At 41.9% G+C, this 22,853-nt stretch overlaps 2 protein-coding genes and 1 long non-coding RNA gene across 7 annotated transcripts; 1 reads left to right on the forward strand and 2 right to left on the reverse strand.

Annotated features, from left to right (window-relative positions):
- Positions 1-195: 195 nt before the first annotated feature.
- On the reverse strand, positions 196-5,956 carry lrit3a (info leucine-rich repeat, immunoglobulin-like and transmembrane domains 3a). The gene is made up of 4 exons (XM_029164626.3): positions 5,669-5,956; positions 4,390-4,856; positions 2,953-3,258; positions 196-2,859 (listed from the first exon to the last, which is right to left on the reverse strand). The coding sequence occupies exons 1-4, from the start codon at positions 5,782-5,784 to the stop codon at positions 1,853-1,855; spliced, it is 1,896 nt and encodes a 631-aa protein (XP_029020459.1). The 5' UTR covers positions 5,785-5,956; the 3' UTR covers positions 196-1,852.
- A 675-nt stretch (positions 5,957-6,631) lies between these two features.
- Positions 6,632-18,762, reverse strand: gpm6aa (glycoprotein M6Aa). The gene is made up of 7 exons (XM_029164627.3): positions 18,420-18,762; positions 10,615-10,807; positions 10,384-10,540; positions 10,147-10,300; positions 9,789-9,865; positions 9,624-9,689; positions 6,632-8,610 (listed from the first exon to the last, which is right to left on the reverse strand). Exons 1-7 carry the CDS (start codon positions 18,454-18,456, stop codon positions 8,458-8,460), a joined length of 837 nt encoding a protein of 278 aa, XP_029020460.1. The 5' UTR covers positions 18,457-18,762; the 3' UTR covers positions 6,632-8,457.
- LOC114864029 (uncharacterized) lies at positions 10,807-22,419 on the forward strand. Of its 5 annotated transcripts, none has more exons than XR_008695916.1 (4): positions 10,807-16,862; positions 17,054-17,625; positions 20,709-20,738; positions 20,889-22,419. It is a non-coding gene; the product is annotated as an uncharacterized LOC114864029 (long non-coding RNA). The 5 variants fall into 5 exon arrangements; XR_003787215.1 differs by having other exon boundaries at positions 10,807-17,182; positions 17,478-17,625; positions 20,889-22,417; XR_008695914.1 differs by having other exon boundaries at positions 10,807-17,625; positions 20,917-22,417.
- The last annotated feature ends 434 nt before the right edge of the window (positions 22,420-22,853 follow it).

Consider the following 22,853-nt stretch of genomic DNA (forward strand, 5'->3'; position numbering starts at 1 on the left):
TAACAAACCCCAGGAACCAAAACCTCTATTCATACTATCTATGAGTAGAATTTAGTGATTAACGTCATCAGTAACCCTGTAAGGAAGTAGATTTAAACGGCTGAGAAAGTGACAGAAAGTCTCTAAACTAATGTTAGTAGTCTGAAGATATCCACCATTTCGGATGGAAATAAGTTGTAATTTTTTGTGGTTCATATATTTTATTTTTTTAGTTTGCTACCTGGAAAAATATCACAGTGACAAATGCTGTGCAAGTTAAATTGACAATAACATTTATACAAAACTTAATGATCATAATAATTAAAATCTTGTATAGTGTATTAAAAACAAATCTGACTGACAAATATATACACATGATTTTACAAGGTGGCAGAATTTATTAAACAAATCACAAACTACATCATATCAAACACAGCGACAGTACGTTCTTGTCCAGTAAGGCAACGTTCAGGTTATTTAATTTTTTTTGACACAGTATATCTCTGACACTTTGGCATTGAATATAACTTTGCTCTAGTAGTGAAACTAACTCCCAGTCATTTTAATGGAATCATGATCAATGAACAATTTCTTTTTTTTAAATATATATTTGCATTTTTTAGTCTGCCAGTGTAGTGTAGAAGTTATAGTGGACATGATTATAGTGGACATCATTGGCCACAGTTCATCCGGGGGCTTGAAGTGGAGAGGCTGAGCAGCTTCAGGTACCTTGGGGTCAGTGAGGACCTCACCTGGACTCTCAACCACGCAGCTGGTGAAGAAAGCCCAACAGTGGCTGTACTTTCTGAGGAGGCTGAGGAGGTTGGGTACTGTATGTCACCAAAGATCCTCATCAACTCCTACACCTGCACAATTGAGAGCATACTGACCAACTGCATCACTATGTGGTACAGCAGCACGGCTATTAGGGGCCGCAAATGTCTGCAGAGAGTGGTGAAGACAGCTGAGAAGATCACCAGGACTTCTTTGCCCTCTCTGCAGGCTGTTTATCATCGCAGAGTCAACGAGTGCTGGACCCCACCCACCCTCAACATGCACTGTTTATAGTGAGTGTAGAACCTGAAGACTCAGGAACCCATTCTTCCTCTCAGCCATCAGATTACTGAACAGTCATCCAATGGACTCATTCAGATCTGACTACAACGGACTGATACTGCTGCTACTATTTGCACACAATGTCAAGCTGCTATTGTTGTTATTTGCACACTGCACATTACTTACATTTTATTTGAATCCCTACTGCCATTATTATTATTACTATTATTGTAGTTGTAGTAGTATTACTATTACTGTATAGTTTGTATTGCTTTTAGTTTGACTATATCTCTATTTTGTATTTTCCCCGGCATTCATTGTCAACAAGCAATGTAAGAATTTCATTGCACGAGGGGAACCTGTACAGATGACAATAAACGCTTTTGACTTTGACATTAACTATTGTGGATACGCGTTATCAATGATAATTAACTGAAATATGCAAATGGAGGGTGAAAAAAAACACAATGACCTGATCTCGACCAATCAACGTAAATGAGAATTTGAGGACCCTTTGTAAAATGCTTTATGATATTTAGTGATCGAACAACGGCAGTTAACTGCTTTGCTCTTAGCAGCTGCATCCAGCAAAGGTGCTGTGGAGCATTGACAGGGTTTTCTTATTCGGATATAAGGCTTCACAGTAAATAAGGACATTGATATGAATACCATCTATTGACTGTTTTTTAATTAACCAGAAAAAGAATATTTATAAAATACATTTTTGTTACAATATTTTCATACAAGGCAGGTATAAAGGCGTTCGTAATATTTTTGTTTCCTGTGGCATGTGTGCGTTGGCCGTGGATTCCTGACATTAGCAGAGGTACTCGGACCGGGAGCTGTCACTTTTATAGGTCATCTGGGAGTCGATGCTGGACCTGGAGCATAGAAGCATCCGCTCCGATTCGTGGGTTGGCCTTCTCGCCCAGAGCTCATTGGGATGAGAGTTCAACGTTCTTTGTTTCATGGAAATGGTTTCAAATTTGACGTAGCTCTCTTTTTCCAGTTCCTCTTCGTTCAAAGCCGCATTGCTTCCTTTGCAGTACAGGTTAAGAATCTTATAGATCAACACGGCAATGAGAGGCAAAATCAGAGCACAGGCAATGCCGCTGATGATGACGAGGAGCTGGTTCTGCCCGCTGTCGTCTACAATGTCTAGCGTGTAGAAGTCAATGCAGGGGTCTTTTCCAGCATTTCTGCCTTTCGCTATGAGGCAGACAGAGTACCTCATTCCAGAGGACAGTCCCTCCAGGAGCAGTTTTCCACTGCCAGCGTTTGTCTCCTCTGTCCTTTTGACGTTGTCCTCACCATAAGGTGAACATACGACTGTAAGCGGGGCATCGTTTGATAAACCGTCAGCTGTCCAAAGCAGCACTGCACTGTCAGATGTTTCTTCTACAGTCCTTAGGTTCTTGACAGACTTCGAGTCATCGCTTTTCTTACTCTTTTCATCTGCTGCCAGCTTCCTTCCATTACCTCCCTGCAGCATTTTTGTTTGTTTGAGTGTACCTTTAGGCTTTTTGGGGATGGTGTATTGCATTGTCGATGTTCCTGGGGGTATTGTAGACATGGATGAGGTTGAGTAGGGGCTACGCGTTAGAGAAGCAAACGTTGTGCCTTGGCTGGAGGGTCCCGTTCCCGCAGTAGGCCTCACTGAAGGAACGGTGGTGCTCATCGTACCGGCAACTGACAGGGAAATTGTCCTCTCTGCCTTTCCTGCAACGTTTTTAGCTTTGCAGCTGTAGTTCCCTGCGTCTTTGTATAATATTCCATGCAGGCTCATTATGGACCACCTGACTCCCTCAGCAGGTGACTCCTGGACTGTAAGAGGGGAACAGCAACAGAAAGCGTTAAGAAAATAACAAAAGAGTAACAAAACAACGTATGTTAAAATCCCCGAAGGGTTTGTGATACCTGTGTTGTTGACGCGTGAGCCGTCTGATTTAACCCAGTAGAGTGTGGGAGTGGGAAACCCTGTGGCGTCACATCGCAGAAGAACATTGCTGCCCAGCGACGATGTGATCGAGGTTGCAGAGGTTATGACGGAGGGTTTTACACATTTGTCAAGGTCAGCGCGTTGAAACAGGACACCAATGAGACTCTCTGGTCCACTGCAGGTCAGAAATGGGTCCATTAAAACCACGGGGGTGTCAGCCATCTTGGAAATCTCAATCAGCTTGGAGATTTTGCAGTCACAGAACCAGGGATTATCTTGGAGTCCTGGAGAGGAACAAACAGGACAATTTCAGTTGTAGTGTCTAACATTTGAATGTTGTCTTTGATCATAGAGAGAAGTATAAACAATACTGAAATGGCAAAGTTATTTAGCAAGGATATATATACTTTTTTTTAAATGTGTCGAATTAGGAAAACGTGACAGTGAACTCTGCACGGTGGATAAAGCCCCTCTGTACTTCACAGTTGCTGAAGTGAGCATTGTAGACATAAAGGTCATATTCCTGTAAACCTATGGTATAAACTGTGTTGCAGCGTGATGTAAACGCAGAAGGCCAACACATGCACGGCTGTAGACACTATATCCCTTCATCAGATTAGCTTGTCCTAATGGTGACAAAGCATCTAAGCTCCTACTGGCCTTCGTGAGGTTTGTGGCATTATCAACTTCAATAAACCCCAAATTATTTGATACTAATTAATACTAATTGTTAATTGTTAATGAGTTGTGAAAGAAAGAAAGAGAAATTGAATTTATTAGAAAATGAAGATAGACTTCATGCAGAAATTTCTGCTGTACTGTGCAAACTGTATTTTATTTTGTACCTTTTTAACTTGCACTTCATTATTTTGAAATAAATAAAGCAGCAAAGGTAACTGTACCTCTCATAAAACACTAAGGAAAGCCATTTAGAATACACTTAAGAAGCTGTAATCTATTTGTGCATGGCCCTGTCCCCTAATCCTGTTTCTCCTTCACGTACACCGGTGCTTCGCTTAGAACAGATAAGCCACCTTGTCCTTTTACAGCCCATTAACAAGATCCCAGCTGCTGTCAGGCAATGTACAGCGAGCACCAACCACTTACAGCAAAGTCCAAAATACATCCAACAAAGAGTATTATATTTATAAAACGATTAAAGGAAATGATAAAGATAAGGTTGTTTTCATATGAAGACACATTTGGGAACAGATAAATGGAGCATTTGTGGAGCAGCATGTGGTGCTAAACAATCAGCACTCAATTATGGCAATAAATTAATAATTTAATGCAGCACACTACAGTGACCTGAGATAAAATGGATGCCCCAGAATAATTACAAGTGACCATAAAATGTCCTCCCCCTTTCCCAAAATTGTGCAAATGCAAGCCAGGTACAACTTTTTTCTTCTTACCTAACACAACTTTCTGAGAGGCATTAGTAGTGATGGGTTCACCGTTGAAGGGTGGCCAGATATCCATGAGATCAGAGGGTAGGGTTGTTAGTTTGTTGCTGGACAGGTCCAAGTATGTAATGTTGAGGAGGTAGGAGATGGCCTCAGTGGGAACATTAGTGAGTCTGTTGTTGTGTAGATCCAGAGTCCTCAGGTTTGGCATCTCTTTTAGAGACTCCCAAGGGAACATGGAGATCATATTTCCATCGAGTCTCAGCTCATGGAGCATTTTAAGGTTGTAGAAACTTCCAGTATCAACTGCGGTTATGGAGTTGTAAGTAATCCACAGGTACCGCAGCTCCACCAGGTAGTAAAAAGCTTCTGTTGGGACTCGCCGTACTGCGGTTTTCTCTATTCGAAGTTTGACTGTATCCACAGGTACATTGACGGGGATGTCAGACATATCTGGGTCATTGCACAGCACAGATCTGAATATGAAAGGAAACAGTTAGGTGGCATGAAGATAGGTTGAGCCAGCTCACTGTTACATACAGTAGTTATTATAATGCTGCTATTAATGTTATGATTAAAAGAAGTAATGTTCCAAACTAACTGCCCAGTCACAGTAGAAGGAAGCCAACTACTATCCATCTACTGAGTCCACACCGTATCCACACCCCCTGTGGGACAAGGTCAAAGCTAATCAAGCTCATCATGCTGTAAATAGTGAGTGATTATGTGGACCCACTGTGGGTGGAGGAAAGGTGCAACTCTGTTATAGTATTGTGCGTGTGTGTGTGTGTGTGTGTGTGTGTGTGTGTGTGTGTGTGTGTGTGTGTGTGTGTGTGTGTGCGTACAGCTATATAAAACAAGCCCTATGACTTTATCACCATGTAACTACATTATGCTTGGTTAACTAGAGTTTAGTGTTAGTGGCAGTAACTATGCTTATGGCAATTAGGTCTTCCAAATGGATTGGTACTATGCCAGGAAACGTAGCTGATATTCTCATTGCCCTGGATGTTGTTTATTTTTATTTTACATGTGTAGTGGTTTGTAGTTTTCACTGGTGCTCTTCCAAAAGGAATCACACCAGATGTCAGAAAACACTTTGAGCTTCATGCATAGATCTCATGTCTTGTCTAATGTCTAGTGACTTTTTTTTAAATTTTGTGAGTAAAACCATAAAGCAATTGTTTAAATAAGACAAATCTCTAAATCCCTGACTTGACTTTTATCTTCATTTCAAGTCAAATGAGCTGTGTTTTAATGAATAGCACCAGCACAGTGTGCAGCTTACCTGGTTCCTGTTCCATCAGTTCGTCCGTGGAAGACACAGGTGCATTGGGAAGGACAGTAGGGACGAGCCATGCTGAGGCAGCATACGATTACATGCACAAAGAGAAGCCGCCACATGGTTTCATCAAACGCACCCAAAGCTGTCACGTTGAGAAAAGAAAAGAGACATCCGGACTCATTGAGAGCCTGAATTCCACAGTCTGTTAGCCAAAAGTAGAGAAATAAAAGCGCTTCATACGAGGCAACAGCACAAAGGCTGAAGGTCTAATTACAGTACAGGTGACCTGTAAGATTGACCCGCGGAGGGAGGAGGGGATTAGTGGAGGATTTCTTGGGTTTGACGGGCTGATGTAAGCCTGAGGCAACGGGACAGGACCAGGCATTTAAACGTGCTGCCAATCAGCTAATTGTGGAGGAATTTCCCTTGTCGTGATTCAGCCACATATTTGCTACTATTATGCTGAAGAACACATTTGGTTTGCATTGTTAAGCTTTACTGGAGGTTCGAAAACAGACAGTATGTTTGGGTTTTGCGTCGTCTGCCTTTTAAGAGCCCACCCCCCTAAATGTTAATGTATTTTTGAGCTGGAGGGAGTATGTGTGAGGGGGAACCGTCTGGCACCAGGGTGCAAAGTGTAACCTTGGATGTGATTTATTAGCTGACGGGCAGACCAGTGGCTCGGGGTAGGGGCCCGGACTCAAGCAGCACGTTGATGGCAGTTTTCATATTACATAGACACACTGCTTTAGCTCGTGTATTAAAAAGAGGCTGAGGTGACTCGAATGGCTCATTACAATTCCACCAGCTTCACCATCGATTGCATGTATATTCACTATTTCAGCTCTTATCTGAATTGACTAACAGATAATGGAGACACCTGGTGGCGTGTACTCTGACCCACGTCCATCTGCCACCTGGTGAACCGCTCAGCTTTTAAACAAAATGAACATCAGACCATGAGCATTTAATAACAATTACACAAGTGAATTTTATTTATGCAAGCAAATTTGATCATACAGGTCAAATAAGCCACTTCAAGCTGTTGGCACATGAATGTACAAAACAGATTCAATTTAAAGCTGCTACTAAGCACTTGTATTGAAAGTACAAAAGACTAATATGAGGAGGAAGCTGAAAGCATTTCAGATCATCACCAAGTAAGCAATGTTGGTACGAGTATTAGTTGTAGGACATGGTTGAGGGCTCATCACAAACTAAACAGACACAACTCAAAAGACTACAGTCTATAATATCAGTAGCATAATGCAGAAAGCGTGGGAGAATCAGTACTGCACATATAAAGAAATGGTCGATCCAGCAAGACAGTCAAACGTGTAAAAATAAAGAACAGAGGAAAGGAACATTTGAGTCCAAGAGACTATATTTATGCATGTCCATGCCACAAAAACATCAAAATTCACAGTCTTTACTAACAGTACAGTTATCCAACCTTGAGTTGAACACCAATGCGCTTACACCTATAGAGAGCACGGAAATGATCAAATAAGTGCATGAAACTAGCATTTAGAAATACTGACAAAACCAGATTTGTCAGGCAATGAACTGACAGGCCACCTTTGTAGTTGCATGGCATCAGGACGCATAAACAATACAGTTACTGTCATGAACAAAACTACTGTGACACACGTTCTCACATCGGATGAATCCACTAGGAAGTGCCACTACACCCACAACTTTGCAATGTTAGTTTCTTTTCGGTTCGACTGACCCACAGTGATCCCTTCTTATTCTCACATGTACTGCCCTTCAATGTCAGTGCTTAACAAATAGGTATGCTTTGATATATCCATATATACAGTGTCAAAACATGAGTTCAGCATTAATAAGTTCCACTTTTAGGAAATTAAAAAAGGGCATATGAAAGTGTGTTTGCATGTGCTTTTTGTGGCTTGTGATTCAAAGACAATGGAATCATTCACAAAAATGGTCATACATTAAAATGGAAATATTAGAAAATAAGGACTCATTTATTTTTAATAGACCAATCCATCTTTGATTTCTATTAAAGTCATATTTTCCTGTTTAACAGGTTCGAAATATTTATTTTACTCTAAAGATTTGGTATTTCTTTTGTGTTTGTGTTCTGCTGTATAATCTTAAATAGAAAAACAGATTGAATTACGGAAGTGGTTTTAATCCCTGGGAAACTGACATGACAGAATCTTACGCTGCCTCTTAGTCGTGTTGTGAGATTTAAATTATTGTATAAACGAACCCGCTCACACGCATACAGTACGTAGTTCTTGAACATGAAATCTCCAGACACACGGCATGAAGAATGTGCTTGGAAAACCCTTGAAGCCCCTGTTGACCCCCTCACAAATCAGCAAAAACAATAAATTATACGTAAGAGCTAAACAACACTGAGCATCAAATAAAAGTCTAAGAAAATAAAACAAATGAATTCAAATTATTTAAAGTAAAAAAGCACTACTGCTACGTCTGATTCTACAAACACTAAACTACGATCTGCACTAAACAACTTGTATTCAAGAATATTATAACTGCCATATTGATAATCATAACACCATCCATGAGAGAGGTAAAGGGGCTTTTTTTTCGTCTGCAATGCTGTTTGTGACCGGGAAGGTTTGTATTTCCCCCCCAGACCACATTGTCGTATGACGCACCAGTGACATCAGCAGTGGTGAGGGCCCTAGGCGCCATCCGCCCCCCCTCGGGAGGGGATAGTGAGAGAGACGGAAAGACAGAAGAGAGAGAGAGGGAGAGAGAGGCCGGAGTGGCGGGGCCAGGCCTCACGCTGGTCTTTATGTGTAGGCGTTGAGACGCTCCTTGGAGCGGGTGGAGTGGATGTCGTGAAGCTCCTGCTCCTCCTTCGACTTGATGTCCTCGTACTTCTGCATCCTGCAGGCGTCTTTCACATAGGCCCAGTTGGCAGATAGCACCATCAAGTAGTGGATCTGTGAGAAAATGATGAAGTTTAAACGTTGAGCAAAACAGCAGTAAATGAAAAGTTCTATCTCAGTAGAATCTAACTGAGACCCTCATTTATTTAATTTATTACCTGGAGTACTTCATAATAATATTGTATGTCAATTTAAATGCATTGACTGACAGTGTATATCTTGATTAGAAGCATCACTTCTCCCATGGTCCAGCAGGTGGCAGCATCATTTTAAATGTAGTCCTACACTTGTTACCATGACAGCTAAGGTTAGAATGAATGTGCTGCGCTTTAATGACTAATGTTATAAAACAGCTTCTGCTTCTTGTGCGACGCTGCTTAGTTTCAGAAAGGCAGATAGTCCAATTAGGTGACTGAGCTTCAGATTTCCTTTTTTGATCTTCTCAGGACCAGTTATTGAGTCAGAAATGTGCAAGATTATTCTTTAGCTGTGATTGTAGCTTTAAAGCTTTGTTTATGGCATTTCATTATTAGGATCGTTCACTATGTTCCTTTGTTGTTTTTCTCCGGAACACAAGTACGTGAAGCAAAAGAGTCGTCACGATTTGCACCATCATCCCTGACTAGCAAACACCCTGTTTGTCAGAAAATGGCTCCTCACAATTTACTGAGTGATGCTTGCAACAATCTCGGAGCCTTTCTTCTCCCTGTTTCCATGACAACGCCGTGACATGCCTGGTGCCTCTAAAAGAGGGCGGGAGACAATCCCCGTCTTTTCCACTGCGCCAAAATGCTTTCTCTCGTAGCTACAGCTATTCTCTCGCAGGCAAACACAGCACGGCAATCGTTCCACAACAAATCACTCCCTTCCCAGCCTCGTTATCAATTATTTTTATTATCACTCAGCTTTTACCACTTCATATTTTTACTATGACATATAGGTAAAAGAGAAAATTAAAAAACAGGAAGCAGGTAACTGCTGTGTATTACTTCTACCTTTTCAAATTTGTTCTCCTTTGCTCCATTTGAATATTTTTTTTGACCACTTAAGATGTTTCTTTTTCTTACCATAGCAATAACTGCAGCTCCTGCTCCAGCGAGGGCACAGATAAACAGGTGGAATGTCATGTCCAGCTGCAGCAAAAGCAAATCACAGCAGGTATGTGTGAATTCAGCTACTGGCATTAAGTTTTATATTTTATCTTTCATCGTTGGAGAGTGAATTTGTCTTACCTCGTTAGATTCACACAGCTTGTTGAAGTTATCTGATACAGAACATACTGTTTTTGCCTCAGCAAGTGGCACAATACCTGAAATCAGTTGATATAATTGTTTTATGAACATCGGACATCAGTCATGTAATAACTTTTATCCACACTTATCACACTCGGTTGAAAAATACAGTTTTTGTATTGAGTCATGTACTATATTTCATTTTTCAACATTCTTATGTGCATATCTAAAAAATTAAATGCAATATCAGATTCTATCATCAATATGCAGCGTTACTACAACGTATGAGAGTTTCATCATCAGTATATCTGAGGCGGCATCCGCTAAAGCTCTAAGCAGTGGGCAGGTTACTTCTTACCATACTGGCGTGGGTCCAGGCAAAGCGAAGCACCCGCCAGCACCGTGGTGTTTTGGCAGATGTTCCAGATGTTGAAGTACATGAAGACAGGAAGGGCGGTGAAAGCAGTCACCCCGAGCCAGGCCAGCATGAAGATGTACGTCAGCATGATGAACTAGGAGGGCAAAAGGTTGCGTGTTGATGAGGATAATGCAGACAAAAGCTTACTTTTAGTGCGCACTAAAGTTTGAGCCCCACCCAAGCGCTGACGCAGCGTCCACAGGTGGTAATTTTGAAGTCTCCATACAGATCTTTGATGGCGCCGCTGGTGAAGAAGCCCTCCACCATCAGCAGGATGCCGTAGACGAAGAAAGCCGACGCGATGCCGTAGATCACGTACTTGATAATGTCGATCCTAGAGAGCAATGTGATGACGTCACTAATGACATGTTCAGTGTGACCGGTTTGCAATGAAGGCGCGTGACTCACATGGTGAAGACGTCCAGCGCGTCCATGGGGCTCCGCACCACTTCAAAGTAGTTCTGGAGGATGGTGACGGTACCGGAGAGGGCTTCATGTCCGCAGCCACAGAACAGAGCCACACCCGCATACAGCAGGATGGTGGCTATGAGCGACGGGTACGGGATTCCACCCAGGCATTTGATGCAGCACTCGAGGCATCCTTAACAAACGCAGAGAGGAGGAAGATGGGAACTGTCAGCCAACAGAACCAGCAAAGGAAACACACAACTAAACTGTAAATCAGGACGTTTGCCCACATTTTCTTCACATTATGAATTTGTGCATCAAATTTGTTTAGTCTGACATTTTATTCAGACAACAAACACACCCTTAGCTTCGCATAGCGGCGCTGACCTTTAACCCAATTCTTCCTGTCCCTCGGGCATGTATGGTTACTAATCACATTCCAACTTCAATCTCCTGTCTTGTCGCAGTGACGGCTAAGAGAGACACTGAGTCTGTAAACGCAGCGAATGGAAGCGTGTCTGTATGGATCGCAAAGATTTATGAGTCTTCATGTCGAGTCAGTCATTTCTCAGAGTAACAACAGCACAAGTGGAGTCTATTTCCTGCGGAGGCACACTTTCACAGCCCTGTGCAGTGCATTGCAGTAGATTAATCACACAGACACGTTCCTCCTGAAGCCGAACCCATTGAATTTGTAATCGTTCATCACAAGCTGTGTTGAAAGACAAAGCTGCTTTCAAAATGTGCAAAGCCCTACGAAGTCCTAATCAGTGCACACATGATAAACGTACAAATGCAGGTAAAAATTCCCTTCTGATCAATTCTATCTTGATGAGGACCCATAAATAAATTCATCTGCATTCACACTGCAGATCACTAATCGAGATCGTTTTCAACTCCATCTCATTTGCGTCTGTCGTTTTGTCTTGGTTTGTATTGAGAAGCAGGAACCAGGACAAATATCCCCTCTCCTTCTCCTCCTCTTCGTCATTCTTAACTCTCTGCTTCTGACTCTGATCCCAACCTGAGTGGAATACCAAGTAGCTGGTCTGTCTGCTGGGCTGAGCAAAGTGCTCACATGCTCGGTGCTCGTCCAGGCTTCCTTAGATTAACACCACTGCTACCCAGTGCTAGAATGCAGAGTCTCTCTTCTGTCGTCTTACTCACGAAACCGGGTCTACTAAGATCAGATGAAGCTTGAAAAATGTCTGTACCTCTTTTAAAGTAGTCAGAACCTTTCATTGCTCATTGGACTGGGCATTGTATGTTGTGCATTTTAAAGTTTAGGTGCCTCTTGACATCCACCTCATACTTTAACCCTATTCTGACCCCAGTCAAGTTGAAATGGTGCAGATGTGAGTATTTTGCATTGTGTTAATTGTTTTCTGATTACTTTGTACGGTTATTATGCTATGAAATCTTGATTCCCATTAAGAAAACCATGCTGCTACAAACAGGAAGCAGACAGTGACAAGATTCTGATATAATGGTGTTCGCTGATGAGATAGGACAGGGATTGAGATGCTACGCTTCTTAAGCTGGAGTAGCAATGCGTATGCAGCATCCATTTTTTAAATTCAACATTTCTACACAGGTATTAAACCATCTGGCGTCAGCATCTTGTTGCTCTTTACTTTAAACAGCCTGGCCGTAGGTTTCTTCTCATAACGAACCTCAGCCACAGCCCTGCGCGCTAGTTAGCGTTAGCGCATTTATATGAGCTACAGCGAAATAATAATGTCTGTGTGATTTGACTCAAAGGAACTGTTGTTTCCATGGAAACGCAAGATAAAGTTACAGGCTAAGCTGGAGGCAATAAACCAAGGCTCTAACAAGATTGATGTTTCATTGATTTTGCTGTTTTAATTTTGTCAAGTGAAAACTCCTCCAACCCAGTAAAGCGAGATGTGTCATTGAAGGTCGAGATTAAACGAGCACGACTGATGCGGGTTAAACAGAAACAACAGTAGGTCTTAGAACCCGGGTGGAAAATCACTGTTTCAGTAACTTGATTTGAATTGGCTTGTTTTGAGAAAATAATCATGACTGTAGTTGGTCCATACTGTAATAATGTTGTTGTTGAGTGGAGGTACTGTAGTTTTAATAATAGCATCTCCTTATTTTCTCTCTGTTACTCTTTTACTGATTTTATCTGACAGGAATACTGAGCTTCTGAAAAATGCTAAGTGATGGTGTGAAATGGTTTTGAGAGCTTGTGGGTGCCTGATGAATAATTTAGAAGTGTTACAGTAGAGAGTAGGAGCCTCTCGCGTCCATTATTCATTCTTCCTGCTTAGACCAACATTACCTGCAAAGAGAATAGCTTGAAGTGTGTACACATGTACTTGACCCCATCAAGTTAGAAAAGTGTCCTAATGCACTGATTTAAAATCTCATTAAAAGAATATTGTTTATATTCTGTAACACAGTTGATCAAATGAATTCCACTTGAAAAACTGAAAATCGGGCAACACAGGGATTAGTCTAAATAAATTCTGGACAAAGACAGGATTTTATGAGACGGCAGGGTCGGGTTTTAAATATTTGATCCTCCACACAACAAAACCCTACGTGACCCCAAACACCGTGGTCCAATCACCAGAAGGCGTCTCTGTAATAGAAAGAGAAAGGATCACCCCCCTCCTTCTCCTCCATCTGTCGGTGATATGACAGGCAAAAGACAGTCAGAGAGTAAAGAGAGTCTCAGTGTCTTAAAAAAGGTGTGGCTCTAACAATTAGCCAGTTCAATGCTGCCCTATTTAAGATGCTACAGTATTAAATGTTTATATATATTAATAATTGCAGTTTTATGACAATTTATTTTAGTTTTTTTAAACATTTAATTTGGGCCTTTGCAGGAATAAAATAGGATGTAGATCAGCTGATAATTTAAATTATTGTTGTTTTGAATTTTGTAACACATTTTGTCAGGGGGTTTTATCAGGGGGACGGAATCCGTAGGAGGCGGAGCCTCCTGCAGATTTTGAACTGATTAAACTTTTGAGAATAAAGCTCCACAACAAGCAAAGCCACCAGTGATCAAAGTAATAAAGGCCAATTCCAGTTAATGGCTGTCACTGCCTTGTTGTGCCTGTGTTGACACGTCCCTGATTAAAATGGATCATTCACAGGAGTTGAGTTAGAAATGTTGGCCTTTGCATTTGGCGCAGTTACAGTCACAGAGAAAATTAATAAGACACCGTATTAGCGGAGGAAATGAATGAAGAAAAGAGGGGAATTTAATTAAAGGGATGACATGAAAGAGAATCATAATCTGGTGTGTATTGACTTCACTTGTACCACAAGACATTCAATCACCCTGTATTTTTGCTCATTCAGCTAGCAGTTATTAGTTCTTGTTACCAGAGGAGTTCAGCAGGGGGTGGGACGGCGGTGAGCTTGGTCCTAGAGAGATCTCAGTGGGGGATGGTGGGAATCAGCATGTGAGTGCTGGGCGTGGACCCGTCTCGTCGCAGCCCCCCCACCCCTGAAGTGCGTAGGGTTTTTTCAGCTCCTGCACGCCCCCGTCTCCTCTGCGCATGTTTAATCAACCAGTATGGTTGCCATGTCAACCGCAGCGCAAATCTGAGAATAGACTGGGTACTTCAGAGCTGTGACCCACTTACTGTATGTCAACAAATTCAGTGGGACAATAGTGAATGAGACATTACGCAGATAACCCCTCCAGCAAAAAGGACGGTACAGGCCAGGTCCGAGAGGCTCGGTTGCTGGTTTCCTCTTTTTGTGTTTCACTAAGGGATGAACGCGCATGGACATGACTGCGTGACTGTGGAGCAGGGACGTGTCGTTTGTCTGTGCCCAGTTCAGCGCAGGAACAAAGGGGCAAATGTCAGAAACTCGGAGACGATGGGAGGAATGTTCGTTTGCTTTGAGTTAGTGCACTGTAGTTGGGATTTAAGCCACGGATCACAAACAATGGACAGCCTGTAACAGTAATAACAGCTTGTTTTTAGCATCTGCTAGGTTTCAAAAATACTTTCCCACTCGCAGCCTCTCCAACTTTCAAAAAAACAATTGGTGGAACTCCCTCGACTCGGCCTGGAGTGAAGCAAATTAGGGCTCGGAACAAAGAACAAGCGAGGGAGGAGTGACGGGAAAAACCTGCACAATAGACCTCACTGACATTTCGACTTGAAGATACCTTTTTTAGTGATTGTGGGAAAGTCGCTCCATTGTATAACACAAACGCTTCAATAGTGCCGTTACTAGTTTAGTTACAGAGCTGCATGAAGTGTAATATTTCAAACGCGTTGCATTAGATTAACAAAAGAAATTTGATTATGCTGAATCCACCCCAGACTCCCCCTGTCCTCCACAAAGCTATTTGCATAACATTTGCATTATTCATCAGTCCCTACTTTAATGGGCCGGAGGTATAACCCCCACATTTTCCTCCACCCAGTTGGAAAACCACGTAATTAATAAATCATGTTCACTCTCTGCATCTTTACCTTGTGTAATACACACAGTGGCTAACACACATTATCCAGGTACTCTGTTTATCTAGGAATGTGTGAACACTGCCATTGCACCTTCGAGGGCACATTGTTTGGAACTGCTCATGGAACGATCCATCTTTGCTTTTAATTCTTTGCAGATATTGGGTGTTTGAAGCCCTGAATCTTTGCCAAGCTTCTGCCTCTGTGATGTAGTATTTTCTGCCTTTAGCTAAATCAGGTGAATCTGGTACTTTGGCTAGTGAAGAGCATCCTTTTTCTTCCTTTTGACGAACGCATGAGTAGCTTTGCTCTGTTTTGAGTCATTAATTATCTGTAGTATTACTGTAACGAGCATTTTGGCTTTGCAGCGTGTAGCTGAACTGGTGCAGGGAGTATAGATCATAAACCTTCATATGCCATTGATAAACTCCAGTGCCTCAGCTCCACTGGCATCATGCCCAGTGTATAACACTGACGCCACCATGTTTGACCGATGATGCTGTGCTCATTTTCTTCCCATCATTCTGCTACAGAAAAGTTTCAGCATGCATCTTATATTTTTAAATGAAAATTGTCTTTAACACCACAAAAAACAGGATGTCAGTAAAATGGCCGCAGAGAAATGATGTGATATTTGAGCTTTCTCGATTAGCCTTAGTTGAGATTTGGCTTTTACTTTGAAATCTGCAAGCTCAAAGTGTATCAAGCCCAATGATTGTCCATTTACTGTATTTCTTTGACAAAATATCAATATAAGGCTTCATATAGAACAGCTTGCCAAGTTGGTGACCTGATCAAACAGAAGGCGGCGCGGTGCCCTGCAGAGTCTTATCTTGGCTCAGGAAATGCTAACAGGTGTGCCTTTCTCAGTTTTTCCATCAGCAGCAAGTGACAGTACCCGCGTGAAGCTCCCAAACATTGCAGGGTAAGTTCAGAATGACCGTGTTCTTCTCGTGGACAGGATGTGACTGCAAAGCCTTATTTCAGTCCTGCCTTCACGTCGATGCGAGGCTGCTGGGCGTTGGTTTGGTCCCTGGTGCAGCAGCGCTACATTTGGCTAGCGGCGCCCACCTGCTCTGCCTGACTCATAATCAGAGATTTACTGCCTCAGAAGAGGAAAACAGACGGGCATTAGCGCGCTGAGTGCACTCACTGACACCTACGTGCTCTTTCAGGCCGAAGTACTTGTTTATTTTCCATTTATAGTCTTTTATGGTTCTACCCTAAATTATACAATTAACCTAACATAGGTTTGTGACGTATTATAAAATAAAACTGTTTTGGAAACAAAGTGATTGACAAGCCTGTTTTTAGCAGTAAATTTAGCTCAGTTGAAGGACCAGTGCCATCTGTTCCTTAACTCTGACTCAAACTGTGTTGGACAGCAACTTGTTCTGGATCATATTTCACACATTGTTTTAACCTATTTATAATCCTATGTGTCTGAAAAGCCACAGTACAGCTTTGTTTTTGCATATTAACCTTTCATGAAAAAGAACAGACATTATATAAAAGTGGTCGAGTGATTTATGTTTAGCAGACGTATGTTCAGCAGCTTTTTATGTATATATGCCTGTACAAATTTCCATTGTTACAGTTGTCGGGAGCTTAAACCAAAGTTAAACTACTTAAATGGAAACATTGAAAGTGAAACCTTCATGTCAAACATTTTTTACCACTTTGGAAATTATCTTTGAATTTGTGCCACTTTAATGTCCATTGGGCCGAGTCAGACGCCTGGACCACATTACCTGCCATTTGTTGACTTGAAGGCAGGTTTTCCTTATGGTGAGTATCAGCTTGCAATAATCTGCCATAAGCATGTTAAAAAAGTGTCTGTGGTTTGTTTTCCTGACTGCATCAAAGTTTAACAAGTGACAGAAAAATGATTACGTCATCAAAAGAAGTCCTCTGTATTTTGTGCCAGCTGCACTGAGTCATACACAGAGGACATGACTGCACATTTTACCATCTTTTAGGTTCTCACAAGAAAGATTTGGCAGTAAGTGAAAGTCAGTCCACCGAGCTCGCAGAATAGGCCCAGGCTTGGTCCAAATGGACGTGGCACACGGAAATGCACAGCTTGCATGGCTGCATCTTTCAGACGGGTGAGCATTCGTGTTAGTGGCCAAAACAGGCAGATCTGCCTTCTGAACTGGAATGCTTACGTACACACCTAGTAATGCAACCAAGAAGTAACACAGTACGTCATAGTGTGCAGGGTTTCTCTGGATCATAGGACAGACATTGTCATCCTCATAGATCATCTCGCAGCACTTAGTTATTTTCTACATCTTGCTTTAATTCACACTTTCCTTTTTGGTTTCTCTCATCTTCCCTGTCTTTCTTGCTTCCCACGCGCCGACACTGTGAACTATTCCTGTGTTGCTGAAATGTCATCAGCAACGGTGGGTGAGGAGAGAATAACCAGCGACTGCACTTGGCCAGTGCCATGGCAACTGTTTGAGCTTGTGTGTGTGGCTGCGACTCCAGCATAGGAAGCCATGCCTGGCTGTCACATGCAATACGTCCGACAGGGAGGGGGAAAAAGGTGTGTTTCTTTTTCCCATTTGCAATGATGGCAGCATTTTGTGTCTGTTTATGTCATTTCATTATGATTTAAAAAACTGTGTTGCAATTCACTAGTAAACAGGGATGCGCTAACCGTGCTTTTGAGCCCCAACTGAATCTTTCATGCAGAGAAAAAGGTGTGTGTGTGTTTGTGTTTGTGTGTGCGTGTGTGTGTGTGTGTGTGTGTGTGTGTGTGTGTGTGTGTGTGTGTGTGTGTGTGTGTGTGTGTGTGTGTGTGTGTGTGTGTGTGTGTGTGTGTGTGTGTAGGGGGTGGGTGGGTGGATATGTGAAGTATAAATAGCAGTTCTCCTTTACACAAAGCAAACACTGCCCCTCTTAAGTGAACCAAAGAAACCCCCTTGCTCCTGCGTCAATTCCACTCTGAATTTCGCAAAGCTTTGCAGCAAGATACAGTTCTGGGTATTTGGGCACAAAAGAATAAACTTAAGAGCTGAGGGATTATTGGGCCAAGATGCTTGCTTTGGTTCCTACGTCTCTTTCCCTCTCAGTCATTGCGACAAGCATGAAAGCTTTATCAAACAAAGACAGAGCAGCCCTCACTGAAGCCGTTCACACCCCTTTCAGTGTCCTAACTGCACATATTCCCAACACTCAATGGATAATGGAATTACCCAAACAGCTGCTCGTCTCCTCACAAAGGCAGAGGCTTGCATTGGTGAGTTTGCCTCAGCATGGTTTCTACTGATGCTGAGGAAACAGCCGTGTTAATTTCATTTGGGGAAATCCACCCATGCAAAAAAAGAGCTTTCCTACCTTTCTGGGTCTGTCCCTCATCCATGTCTTCTTCCATTGTGCTAATGTTTTTGGAGCAACAAGAGCTGTGCGAAGTGTGTCTGCTCGGGTTGCGGGTTCACAGCCGTAGCTCTTTTTAAGGGATAGTCCTCAAAGCGCTCGGCTCCTTCTGATCCTGGATGTCCCGTCTGAACGCTGAGATTGCCTGTCAGCCGTGGTCTCTGTCAAGCGTCTGGGTGATGTGAGGGATCACTGAGCCTTTGTGGTGCTGTCCATCGCGAGCTGCCGTGGCAAGTGCTGAAAACCTCCTTAGTCCCTGGTGGTGGTGGAGGAGGAGAGTAGGGGGGCTAGATGGAGCGGGGGGTGGTCTGTGCGCCAGGCAGGGATGTGCATGTGTGGCGGGAGTGCATAGTCATAAACAGCAGGTGGGTGGAAGACGTGGACTGAGAAGCTTGAAGGCAGCACGGGAGCAGCAGTTAATATAGATTTCTGACTGTCATGTTTAGTCAGGGCAGTTAACGAGCTTGGGCAGCCATTACTGGGTTAAGCCTCCTAAACACCCCCTCATCTGAGCAGAATGGTTAAGTCCGTATGCCCCCCCCCCCACTTCACTCCCCACCCAACTCCCTGAAGCAGTGGCTCTGCTGCGTTAACTGAAATTCTCCTTAATAAAGAAGGGGACGGGATGCTCCTAATCTTATTAGACATACAAATACATATGATCACCAATGTGCCGCTGGTTATTAACACTTGAATGCACAAGTGGAGACAGAGATGCTGTTTGAATGAGTGGATTTAAGATTCAACCTCGGTGATCATTCGTCTGTTAGATTAGGGTCTTATGAAATTTTGATGTTTTTGGAGATGGAGTGAAGATTATTCGTATATAATACGAGTATTCGTATGTGGATTCATGGTGAAGTCCACATTGAGGATCACATTTCCTATTCACAGTAGGAGAATACAGTATGTGGAAACGCATAGTGACAGCATGAGGATGAACTTAACACGTCTTTTTTTTACTTTATTGCCTTAAATAAAGTTTATGATTTCATTGAATTGGAGATGTGAGTGAAAACCTAAAGAGCAGTGAGCAGAACAAATATACTGCATGAGTAGATTTGAGGGATGGAATTATTGTATAAAGAAAGATTTGAGTTCCAAAGGAACTGTACGTTGTACTGCTTAGATGGAATAGGCTGACCTAACAAATCCTGATGTTAGAATAAGTGAGTGAGTCGAAGGTTGACAGTCACACAATTCAGTTTGACATTTTACTTTGGCTCCAGCAGAAAACTGAGCGACGGTCAAAAAATAAAAAGCATTAAAAAATAAACACAATAATACAAAGATTAGTTTGTCAATGAACAAATGGGGGCTGCTTTTAGTCTGTTTGACCAACACAACTAGAACACAGTAATTATGAACTGAGGTAACAGCTGGTGGTGAATGGTGGCTTCTAATGACACAAACATGTGGAAAGGTTTCAGCCTGCTCTACAGTAATGTCTGTCCTAATCAGAATGACAAAGACAGCTGGGTTCATGGGTTTTCTAAAGGACTGCACCATCATCATAATTATGCTAATATTTTTAAAAGTTCTGATTTATTTATAATAAAACGCAGTGCTTTATTAATGTCAGATGGCTTAATGTATCATCTTTAATCAATAATTCAGTTTATGCTACATCTTTAATTAATAATTCAATTAGCCGTCTGTTGCGTTAGAGTTCCACTAATAGTTTTTGTCCATTGATTTATTATTGTTTTTAATTTTAGCCGTGCTAGCATTATGGTTTGTGGAATAGCAGATACAGTTTGGGGATCGCTGCCTGACTGATGGTGGGTTCACCACTTAAGAGGCAGATGAAATAGTTACCTGAAGTTAAAATTTATGAATAAAACTGAACTATTAAGTAAGGAGGGTTTGTTCTCAAACAAATACCATTTTCCAATATAGTATTTCAAAGGTATAATGGACTAGAATACATAGTTTTAGTTCGTAGAGTAGGGAAAGGAATGAAGACCTGGGCTGCCTCTAAGGAAATTTCCTTTCATGCACGAGCAATTCCACATCTTTGTCTTGTGTTGTATTTTCTGCCTTCCTGTTGCCGTTGCCCTTTCTATTGTGAGGCTAAATCCAGCGGGTTCCTCACTTCTCTTGCAAGAGAACAATGTACTTCTAACACATAAAGGCTTCTAATGTGTTGCCTGCTTTCACTGTACAGATGTTATTGTTATGCTTAGAAACCTATGAAGTCAGGTTGCTTTACATGTGTTGCACTTAATCAGCTGCCTCTTTCTCTTATAGGAGCCCATGCCATGGAGGCACCAGGAGTAGGTGACTAGTGTATAATAAATATGTAAAATAATAAGGGTGTTTTGTTGCATGCAAACATAAGTATGTAAATATCAGAATCTGACATGTAAATGACTCCTCACACATTCGTGTGCATATTGATGTAATTGCCCCACCCTTTTTTCCAACAAGTCATTGACCCGTCATCCTCCTGCTGCAGACCCTTCGCTTCACCACTAGAGCTTCCTTCGCACCGTGGGCACCTTCACGCTGACAGGAAAAAGTGGCAGATGGCGGAACTTTTTTCTAGGGGCATTCTAGGCATTATTTCAGATTTTATTATGTTATGAATGGGAAATGACTAAATGCAGGTTTATCAGCTGAAATGAATGAGTTTGCATTTTTGTATTCATGCATATGCAGCATGAAAATCCTACTGTGCCTATGACCAAGAGAAAGAGGCAAAGAAGCTCACAGTAAGCCTATTAATGTCTGCTGGTTGCTCTCCAGTATTGGTTTGCCAGTTGCCATGGCAACCAGGCCTTAGGTAATGTTCACTACAGTGCTCTGGAGATGTATAATAAATATAAACATTACCCTGTAACCCTGTAACATCTTGATGTAAAACAGCCCAATTAATGACTATTATTTGTGCTTGCAGTATCGTTTGATGTGAACCGTTAAGATGTACGTGTGTGTGTGTGTGGTTAGTCTGTCTTCATTTAGCAAAAATCCAAATTCCGGTCCTTATCACCCAGCGCCTGAAGAAGTCAACAGGCGACAGCACTCCCGTCTTAAGTGCTGATGTGTGTTCGCGCCCAGTCAAGCTGGGGGAAATCAAAAGATACTGAAAGATTAAGGAGGTCAGGTTTTACAACTCCACGGGGGAAGCCAGGGAAAGAGGCTTTACAAGCCATTGACTAGTATGGAACAGCGATGGGCTTCTTTCACAGAGATCATGAGCTCTAGCACAGGATTGTGACTTTTTCCTTTTTATTTCCTCCCATAAATAAAAGGGGCATAAAAATGTATGTCTTTTACACCTCAGCATTAAAGACTTTGTTGGTGCTGTGGAGATCATATCATTCCAGCATTGTCCTATATCTATTGAAAAGCCCGGCCACACGAGAAGCCAGGCAGTCTGCCAGAAACACTTATCATCCTGTCATTCGTTTTTCACTGGCTTCACAGCTCAGTTGAGCTGTACGCCGAGAGTGGAGTGCCTAAAGAGATGGGGCCAACAGAGTGATCTCTGAATAAATCTGACTGGTTGGAGAACTAAAATATAAATGCCTACTCTAAATAATATTTACTGCATATAAATATAAAAACAAAATAAAAAAAAGTTTTCTGCTGTTCTAAACATACTTAGAAAAGTAAATTAGTGTTTTTTTTATATAAATGTATCATCCGTAGTCTGCTTCATATCAAATTGACACCAACAGATATATTATATCGACTTAAAGTTTTTATACGATCATATTTCAAAAGCTTTGTGTTGCCAGGCTCTGTAAAACCTGCCGGAGTCCTTCGGAATCAACCTGTATCACATATTGTACTTTTGATGAACCTATTAAAATGTGTGTACTAATTTCTTACAATCGCCTATTATTTTTAAGTATCCAGTCACAGTTGATTTAAATGCTAAATGAAGTGTTTTGAGACAAATCTATAAGGCTGCATATGTCAAATTAAAGAGTCCCGCTGTTCTGATTATTCATAAAATTGTAATATTCTATTAATATTGGAATTTGGAGGAAACATGAAGCTACCCGGTTTCTAAGTTTATCACAAGTGGTCACGTTAATAATAACCGACGTTCATCGGTGACAAGACCCGGAAGTAATTAGATTCTGACTCGCTTAGCCTCGTGAATGGTTTTACGTGCATTAAAAACATAGTCACAGTTTCAGATCCTAATCTGTAAAAATGTAATACAGAATACGTGTTGAAGACGTATATTTCTTATGAACACACCGTGTTAGAAGTAACCCGAAGAGCAAAGCCAACACGCTTTTACTTTGAAGGGGCACGGAAGCAAATAGTAGACGCTGCCTTGAACGCGACATGTCTCGAACGATGAACAAATAAACAAACACGGCTCAGGTTAAACCTTTAGATCATCCAATCTCCTTTACAGATCGCAGAGTCAGCTCC

Source organism: Betta splendens, chromosome 10, assembly GCF_900634795.4.
Source record: "Betta splendens chromosome 10, fBetSpl5.4, whole genome shotgun sequence".
NCBI lineage: Eukaryota > Metazoa > Chordata > Actinopteri > Anabantiformes > Osphronemidae > Betta > Betta splendens.

What these genes read in the sequence shown, in the direction of transcription:
- gpm6aa (XM_029164627.3), bottom strand. Translation starts at nt 18,456, where the DNA reads ATGGAAGAAGACATGGATGAGGGACAGACCCAGAAAG. An exon ending in GACGCTGCGTCAGCGCTTGG is followed by an intron (nt 10,301 to 10,383) that starts GTGGGGCTCAAA and finishes TTGCCCTCCTAG; the next exon opens with TTCATCATGCTGACGTACAT. An exon ending in GAGCTGCAGTTATTGCTATG is followed by an intron (nt 8,611 to 9,623) that starts GTAAGAAAAAGA and finishes ATTTTCTCACAG; the next exon opens with ATCCACTACTTGATGGTGCT.
- lrit3a (XM_029164626.3), bottom strand. Translation starts at nt 5,784, where the DNA reads ATGTGGCGGCTTCTCTTTGTGCATGTAATCGTATGCTGCCTCAGCATG. An exon ending in ACTGATGGAACAGGAACCAG is followed by an intron (nt 4,857 to 5,668) that starts GTAAGCTGCACA and finishes TTTCATATTCAG; the next exon opens with ATCTGTGCTGTGCAATGACC. An exon ending in CTCACGCGTCAACAACACAG is followed by an intron (nt 2,860 to 2,952) that starts GTATCACAAACC and finishes CCCCTCTTACAG; the next exon opens with TCCAGGAGTCACCTGCTGAG.